The sequence below is a fragment of the Pelodiscus sinensis genome, chromosome 12 (assembly GCF_052426305.1).
Source record: "Pelodiscus sinensis isolate ZL-2025 chromosome 12, ASM5242630v1, whole genome shotgun sequence".
Classification (NCBI taxonomy): Eukaryota; Metazoa; Chordata; order Testudines; family Trionychidae; genus Pelodiscus; species Pelodiscus sinensis.
In genome coordinates, this window is record NC_143063.1 from 32,098,497 (window position 1) to 32,114,832 (window position 16,336).

The 16,336-nt window shown below is 39.4% G+C and overlaps 1 protein-coding gene across 1 annotated transcript in view; it reads left to right on the plus strand.

Annotated features, from left to right (window-relative positions):
* Nucleotides 1–15,312, plus strand: part of CMTM4 (CKLF like MARVEL transmembrane domain containing 4) — a 72,386-nt gene extending 57,074 nt beyond the window's left edge. Inside the window, exons 3-4 of the mRNA XM_006130547.3 lie at nt 2,000–2,098; nt 3,641–15,312. Coding sequence (XP_006130609.2) covers nt 2,000–2,098; nt 3,641–3,814 — 273 coding nt within the window. The 3' untranslated portion in view covers nt 3,815–15,312. The remainder of the gene's footprint in view (nt 1–1,999; nt 2,099–3,640) is intronic.
* The last annotated feature ends 1,024 nt before the right edge of the window (nt 15,313–16,336 follow it).

Sequence of the window (16,336 nt, forward strand, 5' to 3'; positions counted from 1 at the left end):
AGGTCAGTGCTCCTCTCCTGCCTTCCCTGCTGCCGGCTCCTCTCCAGGGAGCTCCCGAGGCTGGGGTACCCTGCCCTGCCACTGTCCCACTAAAGCTGGCCCAACCAATGTTCCCCACCCTGCTTTCCATCAGTTGTGCTAGGGGTTCCCCAGCCAGGCCCACCTGGCTGCCACCAGCCCCAGTATCTCCAGGGGTTTCCTGGGGTTTTCTGGCTGTTATCACCAGGCCAGCGTCACTGCCACCGGGGATTCCCCTGTTGGGGCTGGACTCCCTGTTTGCTGCTTGGCCTTGCTACCGGGGGTTCCCTGGCCAGGGCTCCCAGGCCACTGTGTGGCCCTGCTGCCACCAGGGGTTTTTCAATCAGAGCTGCCCAACCATACCAGCCCTGCTGCTGGGGGCGTTCCCGGAGTTCCCCAGCTACTGTTAGCCCTGGGCTCTCCAGCCACCTGACCCCACTGACACCGGGGGTTCCCCGGCCAGGGTGGAGGTTTCCAGATGCCACCTGGCCCTGCTGACACTGGGGTCCCCTGCTGAGCTACTGCTGGCCCAGCAGGGACTCCACAGACTCCGCGTTCTCTGAGCTGACTCCCGTTCCTGGGACTCTTGGTCCAGAAAAATTCGTGGCCTTGCCAGACCACGGGTGTTGCCAGACCAGAGAGTCCCAAATTTGGGAGATTCAACCTGTAGTTATTGGTTGCCGCATTTGAATTTAAAACTATGATTTGCACTGCAGCCTTGGTTGTACAGAGCTGATCCTTCTGTTCCTTTAGTTACTGTTGTATTACCTTTTCCCAATTACTTCATGTTCCTTTGGTTTCCCCACACTGCGGTCCTCAGCTGCTGCATTCCATGCTCTTCCTTGCCCCTAACTCCTCACCTTTTTCAGTTACCTTCATAATTGCAGTCTGCCTGTCTTGAAAAGCTGGTGATAACTTACCGTAGTTGTCTGAGCAACTAGATTCCAGGGCAATATCAATGGATTTTCCCCTTAAAATTATGCAGTAGGGTGCCCTAAATAACACGAGGGATTCTTCATAAACTAAATGATTCTGCCACTCTGCTTTTTGGTACTTCATCTCTTGCTCATGTGATTTTTAACTGTTGCTAATTGAGTGTGGTATTGAAGGGAATAGCCCCCTTCTCAATAGCTGCTAGCTCAGAATTTTTAATTGTGTCCACAGCAGCATGTTAATAACCTGATTTGGAATGCTGGAAGCTTAGCAGCATGATTATTTCATTGCTAAGCAACACGTAGTCTAGTTAGTTGAATTGCATATGTTGCTGCTGCAAGGGTTTCTACATTTTAAAAAGCAATCAGATTTCTTTCTAATCCCAGTAACCTCATGAAGAAAGTGTGGGTTTTTTTTGTGTGTGGACATCTATAAACATATTATGTACTCACCTGTCCAGTATCTATATAAGTGTGTATACATATGTAGATAGTGTGTGAATATTACATCCAATACATATACAATACATATAGTGAGCCTACTCAATACATATACAAATGAGAGAGACTGTGCACAAGTAATACAGACATTTTAATTCTATATTGCCATAAGGTCTGGCATACTTTTACCAGTGAGACACTGCTGCTCTGATCAGCTGCTGGAGCCAGACGTGCGAGTTGTGCATGAGAGCTGCATTATGGTTAAGCAGTTGGAATGCTGCAGATTTCTTTAATATCAGCTGTAATAAAATAGTTTGTCATTGTTGGTACTAGCAGTCCTTTTTTATTTCTAAATACTTCCTCTGACCAGAAACTGGTATAACATATTCTGAATCTATAATGATTTGTGTATATATTTGTGTGTATGTATGTTTTGAGTGTCATGTGCTTCCTAGATGAGAGTCCTTGCCTTTTTTGCAAAAGGATAAACCACATAAAAGTTGGGGAAGTCTTAACACAGATTCTGTTCTGATCCTCTGTGTTTCATCCATTCAATATAATACACACAAGGATGATTTGGTGTAATTCTAATAACTTTATTTTTATAGGATCTTGTCAACACTGGACTCAGCACTTTCTTCTTTTTCATTGCATCTGTAGTACTGGCTGCTCTGAACCATAAAACTGGAGCAGAAATTGTTGCGGTGGTAAGAAAACAATTTAAGTTTCTTTACTACTTCACTGTTATTTTTCATCAGAAGTGAAGGGTGACTTTTTCCCTGCATCCCATTGGCTACTTTCCTCACGCTAGCTCACATATTTCTATACATTTTTAATGGTTATCATCGACACATTTTTTTACTAGTAGCGGTGTTTCAATTTCAAGGAAATCAGCTTTCCCCCATGACATAAAGAAATATTGGATGAATCCTCCCCCAGAGATTTAATGGTGAGAGCCAAGGAAACTAAATTTTAGGCTTAATTGCTTGGATACTCTTAGGGATGTCAGCGTGTAGACGACTACATGATTAACTGATGGTCTGGGCTTATCAGTTAATCCCCCCCCCCCCCCCGCCGCTGCCTTTGTATCAGCGGCAGGGCAGCAAGTGAGAGCCTGTCTACATGAGGAGCTGTTTTTTAAACTGGTTGCGGTCATGGACCAGCTCCCATCTGACAGCCCGTGCTGCTGCCTCTAATAGAGAGGCAGCAGTGTGGGATGGCAGAGGGCTCCCCGGGATTGGGGCCAGGAGTACGCTTGCTGTTGGCCCCACTCCAGGGACTATCGAATAATTGTGTAACTGCTAAAATGTGATGCTGTTACACAACTATTCAATTATATGCTATCTAACATCCCTATACTCTATAACTTTGAATGGACATTTGTAAATGTGGTGGTGTTATTTTTCATAAAAGGTTATAGCTATGAAATCAGACCCACTTTACAGTTGTTAAGGTCTTGCAAAATTCTTCTTGCATGCTGTTTAGTATGTGCTTTTTTTATTGGTTAGTAAAATAGTAATAATTTTTTTATTATTACATCCATCGTAGGGGCAAGTGAATCGATTTGTGCCTGAACTGGCAAATTTTAATGAGTTTTGTAAGGCTGGGTAGAATAAGGGCTAAAGTTACATAACTACTCCACAGAACTTCCAGGGTGAAGTTGAGAAGTAAAAATTAACTTATTTCCTGTGCACTGAGTGGCCTGACCTTGGGACAATGATCTCTTCCCTCTTCCTCATCCAGAGCCATATGATAGAGTAGCACTGCTTCACAATAAAGTAGGTAAGCGAGATTAGAATTCTCATTGTGGGATTAAGTTATTTATGTTGGAGCATTGGTTTGAGGTCCATAGTGATCAAAATCACATTTGCTTATTGTATAAGCATCTCTCTCATCCCCACAATCTGTGTTTGGCATCCTTATTATTAAATCCAGGAGAAAAGTTGAGGATTCAACGGGGAAAGAACTATCTTGTCTTTCTTTAGAGGTGCCTTTGTCATGACCGTTGTCTTGTACTGACCATGTTAAGGGTGTTTTGTTGATAGAGACCTTCAGTCTTTAAGATCATTGATCCAGTGTCTTTCACAAACTGCTAACATTCATTTAAAATAATATACATTGCAGCTGATTGTATAAGCCACAATAATGCTAAAGTATAAAACCAAGTTCTAATGGTTTTGTTGTGAAACTGTTACCATTTTTTATTTGGAAGATTGCCTTTGACAAAGTTTTGCTGCTGTTTCTTTTAGATATTTGGTTTCTTGGCGATGATAGTGTATGCTGTGAATATGTATTTAGCTGTTAAAAAATGGAGAATGAACAGCAGTCAGCAGAACAGCCGGCAGACAAGCAACTACATTCGTGCTCGGACAGAATCAAGAGAAGTAGATCACCACCCTGAGATTCAGCGTCTTGATGCGTGAAAGCTACAAAAGAGGGGATAGAAAATTGTAACATTTTATTTTGTCTCATCAAGTGAAGTTTATACAGTTTGAAGTTTTTCATTTTATGGGAAGAGTCTTGGCAGAGACAAGCTGACCATTTATATTTAGAGAGAGAGAAGTCTGCATTTATTCAGAAGCTATTGGCTTGAAAGCTATAATTATTGGCCATTCAGAAGCATAATCTGTATACAACAATTGCATATATATATATGATGTATGTTAATATTTTAGATTAAACACTTGTATAGTTTCTTTCCAGGTACCAGCTCTAGAGAGACATGCACACCCTGCCACTATTTTATCATCCAGTAAGAATGCTATGATCAACACTATATTAATTATTCAGTTAAAAAAAAATCCTCCAAAAATTAAATAGATTTTGTTGCATATGAAAAGAAAGTGAGGGACAAATAGCAATAACATAAACCAGCTTTATTGTATACCAACTCTATATATACTTCCTCATTCAGCTTTGCCAATGCAATTCACTTCTCACCTGCAAGACCTCCCACATTGCTGTTCTTGGTGCATTTTGAAGCTGAAACAGGCAATCCCATTCAGTATTTGGGCTGGTCGATTGGTGATATGGACAGATGCACTATGGACTATACTAAAACCACCAAACTCATTTCATGTATGACCTCAGCCAGATTTTGAATTGGGGCTCCTACTCATTGAAAGACTAGCACTTTCACCTGCTGCACAATTAATGCAACCCATCCAACACTAGGATGTAGGTATCTGCTCATGTTTGAATATGTATTACATGATTTTCATTCATGAAATACTTTGGGGAGGTTGTCAAGTAATAGACTCTACACTCCAATCAAGGTCCATTATTTTCTGAGGTTTCAGTCATCTGGGAATTTTAAGGAAATCAGGAGCCACCAAAAATGCATGATGTATATATTGTAGGATATTCCAGGACTGCAACATTGTGTTTTGTGTAAGATGAATACATTTATGGCATATTTTGGTTTTAGATTGGTTGTTCTGTTAAATTAAAATTGATTGGTAGTAGGTAAAATTTAGATGACTAAATTAATCATAGCTATAAATCATTTTTCTAATGTTCCTTTGAAGCTTATTTTACAAAGTGTATGGTTGAACCTATTGTTTTCCCTCTCTATGCTTCCTATATTTATAAACAGTTTTCCTAACGCAAATTTTCTCACTTCCATTGAACTTTTAGTGAAGAGAAGACTGTATTCTTTTGTTGGAGAACTTGAATTCTGCAATAATATGTCTAGAACCTCAGTCAAATTTTATTAGGGAGACTTCACCAATATCCTTGTACGCTCTGATTCATGTGTCTCTCCTTTGTGTTGGCATAAGGATAAGTATTTACAACAGGTTTCTCATTTATTGTAGATGGGAACAACACCATACCACCCCCTAGTGGAGTCAAATTCAAACCTGATGTACATGAGTAAAATTGTCATTGAAGTCAGTTAAATTATATATACTCACACCAGATCTTTGTTCCGCAGACTTGTAGCATTGTATTTATGTGTAACTATTCCCTGTATGGGTTGATGTTTACACTATCTTAGTTGGAATCATAAATATAAAAGAAAAATTCATAGACGTTGTCCAGTCAGTTTTAAGTGCAAAATGTAGATTTATTTTCAAAACTAAGTTTTAACAATCCTAAAGTTATAGAAATGTTTACATGAAACTTTATTTTTGTAATTGCAAATGGAACAGGGGAAGCTCTAAATTTGAACATTCTGCACTGTTCACTTCTCAGGCAATGCAAGCCTTGTGCTGATGCATAAAAACCAGAAAGTGAAACTGTTTTTCTTAAGTCATTCTCCAATTTCTTTGCTATTTGCAGTACATTCCACATTAGTTATATCTTTTTTTAAAATTCTGTTTTAACAATTAGATTAAAGGAAACTTACAATTTTTAAAATATTTTAAATCTGTTAGAAGTTTTTTATCATACCATATTTAATGTTATATTTTACATTTTCACTAAGAGTTGTAATTGAAGGGAGTGCAGGGTTGAGAGTCTAATAGCTGGAGCTCTAATGATCCTCTAGAGCAGGGGTTCTCAAACTTTGTGATACCACGACCCCCCTCTAAGTTGTTTGCGACCCCCCCCCCCCCGGGTCTCTAAAGTATTTAAAACATAGCCATTTTATTAATTAATTCCAGTGATGGCTAGCTTTAATGTTTGTCATATGAAAACTGACCCATAACTCAGTGTGGTTAACCGTGCTAAATGATGGTGTGTTCAGTGCCCATAGGATAAGTTATTTTTCAACATGCTGTACCAAATGTTGGAGGGATGATATAATTGGGGTAGTTTGTACGTACTGCTGTTTGGAAAAAAAATGAATATTCACAAATCAATCTTAAAAACTAAACACAGTGATCTTTAGGGTAGACATGCAGGTTAGTTTAAAGGAATATACTGAAATATTATCAAAACCCTCAAAAAAGAGATTCATAGGATCCAGCACCATGTTTGTATTTCTTGGGTGAGGTCTTCCACTGAAGTCAAGTAATAGAGGAATCCAGTATGTCATATAATAACAAAGACTTTTCAACATAGCAAAAATATATCACATTAGCTGATCAGTAAAAGAAATGAAATGGTATATTACACAGTCCCCTTGTGCTTTTCTAGTTAATTGCTGACCCTAAGTGAGTTCTGGTTACTTAGAGACCTAGAAAGAGATCCATTTACAATGTTATGTACTTTTTGGTCTCTCTTCAGGTTATGTGCATTTTACTGCATGGGAAAGAAGGGAGAACTGCATAGCACTTTGCCAGACTGAGAGAGATAACAGAAGGTTTTTGTTAAACTTCATGCTTGGACTGCAGTTGGCTAGTTAACATTAATTCCTTTTTTTACAGTAATCTGATACAATGATCTCTAATATAGTATATTGTACAATCATATAACAAATGTCTGATATGGTTATACATGAGATACAAAGGCTTTGATGTGCTGAGTACAAAATATTTATTATTACGCCATGAATATATGGTCAGCACAACTATGGGAGTTTTTGAGATGAGCTAGGCCAGAATACAAATGAAAAACATTTTCTAAATACAAATCTTAAGTACCTGTAAACAGAGAGAAAAACAGATGCAATTTTCTTAAACTTTTGGGACCAAAAATGATTTTAGGGTCATGTAGATAATTAAGAAAAACACCTCTAAATTAGAGATTTGTTAGTCTAAGAAACATTATTTACATGTGTCATGTAATTTGAAGGGGATGGATTCATTTAGCTTATGATAGAATTGATATACTACAGTCCATACACAGTGATTTGATTTTTCCAGACTGGATTTTGTGCTATGGCATAATGAAATATCTGTACCTTGCCAACAAATTAGAAAAAACTAATAACCAAAATGCAAATACTGATATTAACCTCTGCGTGAAAAATGGGTCAGAAAATTTAACTTTTGTGAAGCTTGCACAGGCAACTCATGTTAAAGTGCTTCCCCATATCAGATTATGGTTTTGCTTTACTACCAGTTAGCCTCACTTTTGTATGGCTTTAAGCACAAAGGGACCACTTTGCTTAGTCCCCAAGAGAGCTAGTTTGCTCCACAAAGGGATCCATCCACAACACTATAAACAGAGCTAACGTTAAAAACAGACCATTAAAACATTTCTCCACAACGCAGAAACGTGGTGCTTAAAATTGTCTTAGGCATCTGGGCATTCTTTCCGAGTTAAATTCTGTCTTCAGATATCCAATTCCAATGTATGTCAGTACGTATGTGTAGCTGAGGGCAAAATTGGCCCTATTTGTGCATAAGGGCCCTACCAAGTTCATGGTCCATTTTGCAAACTTTCATGGCCAGAGGGTTTTAAAATAGGGTTGCCAAGTGTCCGATTTTGAAATGGACAATCCGATATTTGGGCTTTCTGTCCGGGAAACATATAAATGTCCAGTATTTTCTAATTAAGTACGTTTTATTATTAATGCGAGTATCAGTACGTAGTTGCGTACTACTTGCCTGGTGGACACACTCACACTGCAAGAGCATGTCTACCAGCCAGGCAGTACGCAAATATGCAGTAGAGGGGGGCGGGGCCATGGCAGGATGGAATCCCTGGGGCTGGACTCACTCGTGCGCCCTGTTGGGACCGTGCGCAGGATGGGTAGCACCCCGGGATCTGCGTGCGTCTGGGCCGGTCCCCCCCCCCCCCATGATCTCCCCCAGCACCCTCTCAGCCAGATCCTCTCCCTGCCAGCTGGTTCTCCCCCTCCCTCCCGGGCAGCCCCGCTCCCCCTGACCCTCTCCCAGCCAGCCCTGCTTCCCGCCAGCTGTCCCCATCCTCCCGATTTCCCCTGGCTAGCCCCACTCCACTCCCGCCCTGCCCCCCATCTGAGAGAGAGTGTGTCCGGTATTTTTTTGAAATCATATGGTAACCCTATTTTAAAATAGGTCAATTTCACCTTTCCATGTGTTTATCTGACATTTCACAGTGTTGTAATCATGGGGGTCCAGACCCAAAGCAGATCTTGGGGAGAGTCACAGAGCGGGTGTGGAGGGGACATGGAATTGCCACTGTCGCTTCTGCAGAGCAGGGACTCAGAAGGCAGCAGCCAGAGAGCTTCTTGCAGCCTTGAGCAGGGACGGGGAGGGGGTGTAAGTCTGATCGTCTCTCGCCGCCTCCTTAGAGCTGCTGTGCAGGGCAAGAGGATGTTCGGATCTTCCTCAGACCAGCTATGCTTGGCAGCTAGAAGCCCCTGGGTGGGACAGTCCCAGCAGCACACAGGAGATCAGAGTCCTCTCTAGCTGCAGGAATTTTGGTGACTGCTGCTTTCAGAGACCAGCTCTTAAGGCAGTATACCCACAGATCTTTCTAGATGCCTGGCGGTGGATCTGATCTCCTCCCAAGAGCGGAGGTCAATCCCTTCCCTTCCCTTCCCAATCTAGTGGACTAGCAGCTGGAGCAGCCCAGTGAATGGTAGGATCCTCCTTACTTGGGCACCCCTTGCCTTGCTCCTTTCCCTCCCCTCAAATAGCGGCATTTCACTGAGGAGCTCTGATTTCATGGTTCACGTGTGTTTTTCATGGCTGTGAATTTGGTAGGGTCCTACCCATAAGAGACTATGAATGAAATAGAGAACTAATGGTAGCAGCTGCCCATGCAGACTTCTGGTTTGGTTTGGTTTTAAATCGCTCCTTACGCACAGCTTTCCGTCAATGCCATATTCAGTTTTGTCAGCCTATCCACTTGCTCATCTTGTCCCACTCTCTGTAACTATAGCCTAGTAGTGAAGCTGGTTCCTCCCTGCTACTTCCTCTTTCTCTGCCCTCTTCCCCCCCCCCCCCTCGAAATCACCTAAGTTATCTTGTTTAACTAGGGAAGTTTTGTACATTCTTCCCCATTACATGGGGTTTTGCTCTGCCAGTGCGAAAACGAGGGCAGATTGTCCAGCACCTTCTCATTGTTTAATTAAGTACTTCCCTTTGAGATTAGTTTGGTGGATTTTTTTAATTTTTTGCACCTTCAGAAATTTGGAAGCTGTGTGATTTACTCAAGTCCCCTAGTTGTGCCCTATAAATCATGGGCAAAAAGAATTGAAGATTCTCTTTCTCACGCTCTCTGGCTATGTCTAGACTATGGGATTTTTGGAAAATCTCCACCACGTCCAGGGAATGCTCTTCCGCTACTTTTTTTTTTTTTTTTTTTTTTTGCACTCCTCCTATGAGGAAGACGGGTGCCTCTTAAAGAGGGGGCTTTTCCAAAATTTGGCCCAGTCTAGATGTGCCAAATTTTGGAAAAGCCTCTTCCGAAAAAACTATCAGAAAAAGGTACGCAAATTGCGCTTCGCAATTTGCGTACTTTTTTCCAATAAAGCCCCATAGTGTAGACATAGCCTCTCTGGAAAAGGTAGAGATATCCAGAGAGAGAGAGACAACTAGCTGTGAAATCTGATGCCAGTGCATCAGAAGCTCTTTTGCTTTTGGTGGTTCTGACATTGACCCTGCACTTGACAGTGTCTGTGGTGTTCGTCCAGTCCTTGTAGTCTTCTGAATATAAGTTATAGTTTGGCTGGCTATGGCAACAAAGTTAATTACTCTCTCCTTTCTTGGTGGTAGATTGTCTGTCTGTCAGGCAAAAGTCATGAATAAATCCAAAAGTAGCTTTAATGAGCCTTAGTGTTCCATCAGGATTGGCAGATAAAAGTTCTGTTTTAAATTAACTTTCCATTAACCAGGAAACAACTTTTGCTTAGTTCCATAGCCCATCACTTAGAATGGTCTGGACATTTTTTCTTCTCAATTTGTGCCTGATAGTTAGTTTTGGTCGGGGGAAATAGACAGCTGGCTATCCTCAATTTCTTCTAAACCAGTGATTGCCTCAACTCTTCTTTCTGTGGTTTGCTTCATAAAATAGAGTTCCTGGCATAGTCCCGCCCTGTGACTACTGGGTCTTATAATACTCTCATTAGTATGTCTACACTGCATTCCTCTTTCGAGAGAGGAATGCAAATTCAGATGAACTAAATTGCAAATGAAGCGCGGATTTGAATTTCCCGTGCTTCATTTGCATAATCGCATCTGGGTGCTATTTTGAAATACACTATTTCAAGAAAAGAAACACATTCTAGATGTGGTTATTTCGAAAGAAAATCCTTCTTTCAGAATTACCTTTAAACCTCATTTTATAAGGAGTTTCTTTTTTTGAAATAGGGTATTTCAAAATAGCGTCCAGATGCGATTATGCAAATGAAGCACGGGAAATTCAAATCTGAGCTTCATTTGCAATTTCGTTTGTCTGCATTTGCATTCCTCTCTCGAAAGAGGAATACAGTGTAGACATACCCAATGAAAGTATTATAAGCATACCCATTCAGACTGCTTGGCAGAGCTTTGTAGTCTGGATCACAGTTTGAGTTGCCATTCTAGACAGTGGACCCAGGTAGTCGAGTGCAACAGGACTGTAGAATTAATCACTTAGCTTTTCAATTAAATATTTTCTTTGATCTTTCTAAACAAGTAAAGATTTTCCTTTATGCTAGTTACCCCTAGTTTGAGGCATACAGGCAAAGCAAGCGGTACTTAACTTACCCACATCACATAACTTTGGCAATACCAGCATTGTTTTTTCAACAGGGAATCTGTTCCCAATCTTAAATCTGAGCACCTCTGTGCTTAGCGTCTTTTCTGGATTTCTCTTTTTCAAAATCACTCTTTAACCCATTTTCTTTCTGGAGCTGCTAATTAATATTACAGTGGAGGCATTCTGCATTTCAAATACTATTAAAAATGGCATCAGCCATCCTCTGGATGTGATGTAAAGACAGAACTGCTTTCCAAATCTAAATAGCATGAACATGGTAAGTTCCAACATTGAAACCTCTAGAGCCAAACATCTTTGATAGATAGGATAAAGTCTGGTAGACCTTACTCATGAATCCAAGAGAAATTTGCTAATACTTTTACATAGCTCTTTGTTTTCCAAGTGTTGTGAACATTGATAATCTTCAGTGCCCTCGATATGGAGAAGGGAGGTATTTTCTACGTTTTATAGTAGAGGAGACTGAAACAGAGTGAGTCAGTGGTAGAAATAGGTTTGGAAATACAGATTTTCTTTTTCCCTAGTATCTGGTCATCCCATCCCTAAGCAGAAAAACAAGATTCTAAATTTAGAGAGATTCTGTGCTTGTGAACAGCGTACTTTAAAATCTCTGAGTTATGCTGTTATATCAGCCAGTGTAGTTATCAGACAACCTAATTAAAAGCCTGTAGTTGTCAAAGAAGTCACTATATAATGCATGTATTACTTTCACCAGAAAGGTGAATATGCCGCCTTATTAGACACCAATCTTGCATAGTGTTAGACACTGAGTAATCCATCTGAAATCAAAGCTACTTACATTGTGTAAAGTTGAGCAAATAAACAGGTCTCTGCAAGATCAGGATCCTTAGTCCCTCGCTGTGAGCCCCGTCCATAGTGTAGTGGACTCCTGAAGTGGCCTTGAGGTAAGGATCAGGCCCATTATGAAAAGATAGAAGGCTTATGTCCATGTTGGGCTTCATAGTCATAAAATATCATTTTTAAAGGAAACTGAAATATGTATGAAAATATCAGAATGCTGTAATGTTTGTAAAAGAAAGGAAACTGGAAAGAAATTATGTTTGAAAACTGTTAAGAAAAGCAACAGAGAATTCCTTTCAGTAGGGGAAGTTATTAAGATTCAACAGCAAGATTCAGTTAAATTGCTCTTTACAAACTGTTTCTCCTTATTCGAGAATTTGCTGGAAATTTCCTTAGAATTTTTCTTATTAGCACTTTCTTTGCCACAGTACTCATCATCTACTCTCAGAAGCAAAGAGGTTTTAGATTTGGCTGGGAGAGTAGGAGGATACACTTTGGCCTTAAAGCTTATTTTCTGTGTTTAAGCTAAAAGAAAAACATGTTTGTCCCTAATCTGACCATTGATGTTCAAGAAATACAATTTTAAAAGAAAATCTACTCAGGCTGTGATTTATAATATTCTTTGGTTTAGAGTAGACAGAGGTCAGTTTTGTTTGGGTACATGCAGCTTTCAAATGCATTCTTATTTATGCCTCTGAGTGAAAGTTAACCATTTCTCTCAAAAAAAAATGTGGTGAAGTACATCTTGCATTGACAGACCCTATAAATTACCTATTAACAATCCTTCTCTTTCAATTCTCACGGTGAATGATCTAGCAAAAAATTTTGTCTTTTAGGAGCTATGAGCTAATACTTCTTGTAACTAGTCATAGGTAATGCTTTTTAAATTATACTGGCAAAGAAAATATTTAATTGTGTTTTTTATGTATAATACACATAATTACCTTGATTGACATATTTATAACACAGAGCTTTGAACTACTTATGAAGGGTTTCAGTCCCATGGATTTCATGAGGCACAAGTGTAAGCTAATTAAACTACAGTGAAGGATATGGAAACTGTCATAAATTCATAATGAAAACTTAGAACATTTGAAAAGGCATTGTGCAGATCTTGTAAACAGGATTTTATTGGGGCTGGTCCCTACAACTCTATTAATAAACCTCTGGATGTGAAATATTGAGGGAACAGGATTAAATATAAAGGTCTACTTCTTTTGACTTGCAAGAACCTGACGATTATCCAGAATATGGTAAGTTTCAGGGTTTCATTTTTAGACATAATAGACATATTTCGTTGAAAGCTTCACTACTTTTAAGTAATCTCCTAATCCCAAATATTTTAACAATGCTATATTGTTCCTGAAGTTTAAAGGTGTAGAGAGGTTCAGGTTAGTATCTTGTATTTTGAAAAATTGCTACTTTCAGCTTTCTACATTTTATACTGCAGATCTTGAATATTTACTGGTTCCTAGTAATTGGATATTGCGGAGGGATAGTGCATCTTATCAGTACCATTCATGTAGCTTTTAATCACATTGTGGAGCTATAGTGATATAGTACTTTTTATTTGTATTGTGATCAATTTAATGCATTTGAAAATAATTCCTATATTTAAAATATAATACACAGAACATCCTAGAAGGAATGATATAGCTACTCGAAAGGTGTTTTGTTGGCCAAGTTTCTCTTCTATGTTAGTTGTCCATTGAAACTTTTTGTATATGTTGAAGTTTGTAAGGGTTCGGGAACCCAGAATAAAATAGTAAAGTATGTATTTATTACTCACTGCTGAGCTTTGATTTGAAAAGTTATGCCTTTTCACAGACTTGTAAACAAATATTGGATAAACTACTTCACCTAGGGTGCCTTCCATGCTTGGTATAAGTACTTTGTCAGTCATAAAGGCAGTAATGTAATGTATTAAACCAGTAAACACTATTTTTGTAACATGGCTTATTAATGCATTTCCAGCTGTTCATTTCATTTTCAGTTAACACTAACCTTAATGGTAACAGCAGCCATTTTCCCCTTTGTGCACTACTAGTAATGTTCTGAGCTCAAGATGGAACAGGAAAATTGTACCTATTTTGCTCTGCTCTTCTCAAAACTGTAATCTGAAAGATGAGAACAATTCAAACTAATGGAGAAATATTCTTGAAAATATTTTCCCCCTTTAAGACATGCCCAAAGAGATCCTCATTTGTGGGATGCATATGCAACCTTGGTGCTGAGTTTGAGTCCTTACTGGGACTGATCCAAACATTCCTGCGTCTAGAGTGCTACTTAAACTAGAATATCATTTGTAAAGAGTAACGTTTAGTTTGGCTGAAAGGCTTTCAAGTGACAGGGAATCTATTCCTATGCTGCCATAGGTGTAAATGTGCACAGCAAGAGGTTCAGAAATACCATCTAACCCCCCCTTTTTTTTCATTTTCAAATCTCTGTGTTAAATCAATTATAATGATCCGCCTTTGCACTTGCAAACTGCTGGGCTGGGCAAAGTGGATTCACTTTTCCTTTTAATATTAGCAGAGCTCTCCTATGTGGTACCCTTGTGTGTTTCCCCCTTTGGTAAAGAAATTGTAATTTTCTGCCAAGAAAAATACTTAAAGCATTTTTTATGTGCCTGATTCTGCAGCCCTTACTCAGGCAAAACTCCCTGTTGACTCCAAGGACTGTAGGCTCGGGTCATTGTGATTCTCACCTTCCTCTATAAAAGCATGGTGTGACAAATGAATTTTTAGTTGTCAGAAAATTGCATTCAAGCAAAATTGGATGTATAAAGATAATTTACAATCTGATACAATTTAACTGTATTTTTAGTTGGTGTGCTTGTATCTCTTTTAGATCAGAAAAAATCCACAAGTATGATGATCAACAAATACTATTGAAAGTTTCTAGCACCCTCTATTCGAAACTGGTGATACCTTCTTTACTGTATCAGGCTAAATGAGTTACTGATCTTGTAAAGTATAGTTGCTGCCAGGCTTTTTATGCCAAGAAATTCTGTTCATGCTCTGGACAACTTTAAAGGCAAGAAAATTAAACATGAGCAAGAAAACACTTTCTAAACTTGTTTTATAGAGACAACTGATATTCTTCTACATATTATGTACTTCTTTTCTTTTCTATTGTTATAGTATAAGCAAAAGTTGAGGGATTGTAATAAATTTATTAATGTGCTATAGAAGGCAATCTCTAACTTGCTGTTTGATCTTGTCTATCTGTTTCTAAAACACATGCCTTTATATAACACAATTTAAATGGTGTATTTTATCAGTTTTAAATGTCATTTTGCTTATTTGGTGTTTTGTATATGAGCACAATATTTTTTTTTTAATTTTCCAATTTTAAAATGTATTTGTGCTACCTTTTGAGTTTGCTGTTTTCTCTTTATCTTTTTTCCTTTGTTCTTTTGATATACTAAGGTGATAAGCTCTAAAAATTTTCATGGTACTCTTCTGATTATGTCTTCATAGTGGTAAAATCTGTATTTTTGTATGTAAGGAAAATAGTTTTCGGAACACTAATTTCTGATCCGTATAGTACAATCATTTGTGAAGGATTTCTTGTTTAATAAATGGACATGTTAAAGTGTTTAAAACATTTTGTCTTCATCTCTAAATGTATAAATTCAGGACTACGTGTCAGAACTCATCATTAGTCATCTTACTGGATTACCTGCGATTGCCATCCGCTCCGACAGCAGGTGTAAATTGGTTTGTCAGTTCAATGCTTAAATAAAATTGTAGTGATTGAATTGGTGAGGGTGATAAAGCAAGAGGAAAGAGATTCTTTATGGAAAAGGGATGTTTAAAAATCCAAAGCACTCAAGTGGTCCCAGCTGAATTAATGTAGCAGAAAGCCCCAAGAGCCTAGCCGCCAAGGTGTATGTGGCTGCATCACTCTTTGGGGGATTTTTTTTATCCTGTACAATGAAATGCTATTACTTGCTGTGGGCTGCAGTGTTGCACTCTGAATTTCTGTAAATAAGCCTGAAACTGAAATCTTTGAAGAAATGGATAACTTTCTGCCACCTCAGAGTGTAACCTTGGGAAGTAGGAACATGGAATATCTTTATTGCTTAGATGCTGCTTTTGTGAACTGAAGGCATTGAGCCTCTGAAGGCAATAGGCTACAGGAAGGCAAAGCTGAAAGTGAGCCAGGGTGCCTTGGTGCAGTGGACCACAAAGAGACTGGCCATCTAGAGGCAGTGCACTGGATGCTGCCAGCACCCTGGGCTGCATGGCCACAGTGCACCCTGGCTCCAGCCCTGGTGGTCAGGTAAGCACGGTCCCTGCCACTCCGCCTGGCCAGCTCTGTGAATCCATGGTCGGGCAGCATGGTGGCTGCGCTCCCAGCCTCAAACTCACGCCACATATTCCCAACACCTTGCCCTGAGCCCCATTTCATTCCATCACATACTTAAATGTCTCAGAGGTACTGTCCTATCACAACCCCTCTGGAGGAGGGGGGTTGTAATTCAATGGTACCTGTAAGAAATGTAAGTTACTTTAACTCCTGACGGGAGGAAAACTCTAAGGAGATCTGTTCATTAAATGGCTGTTGCGGAAACATTCTGGAAAGCTTGGAAAGCACTTAACATACCTGTGAGGGATTGTTTGAGA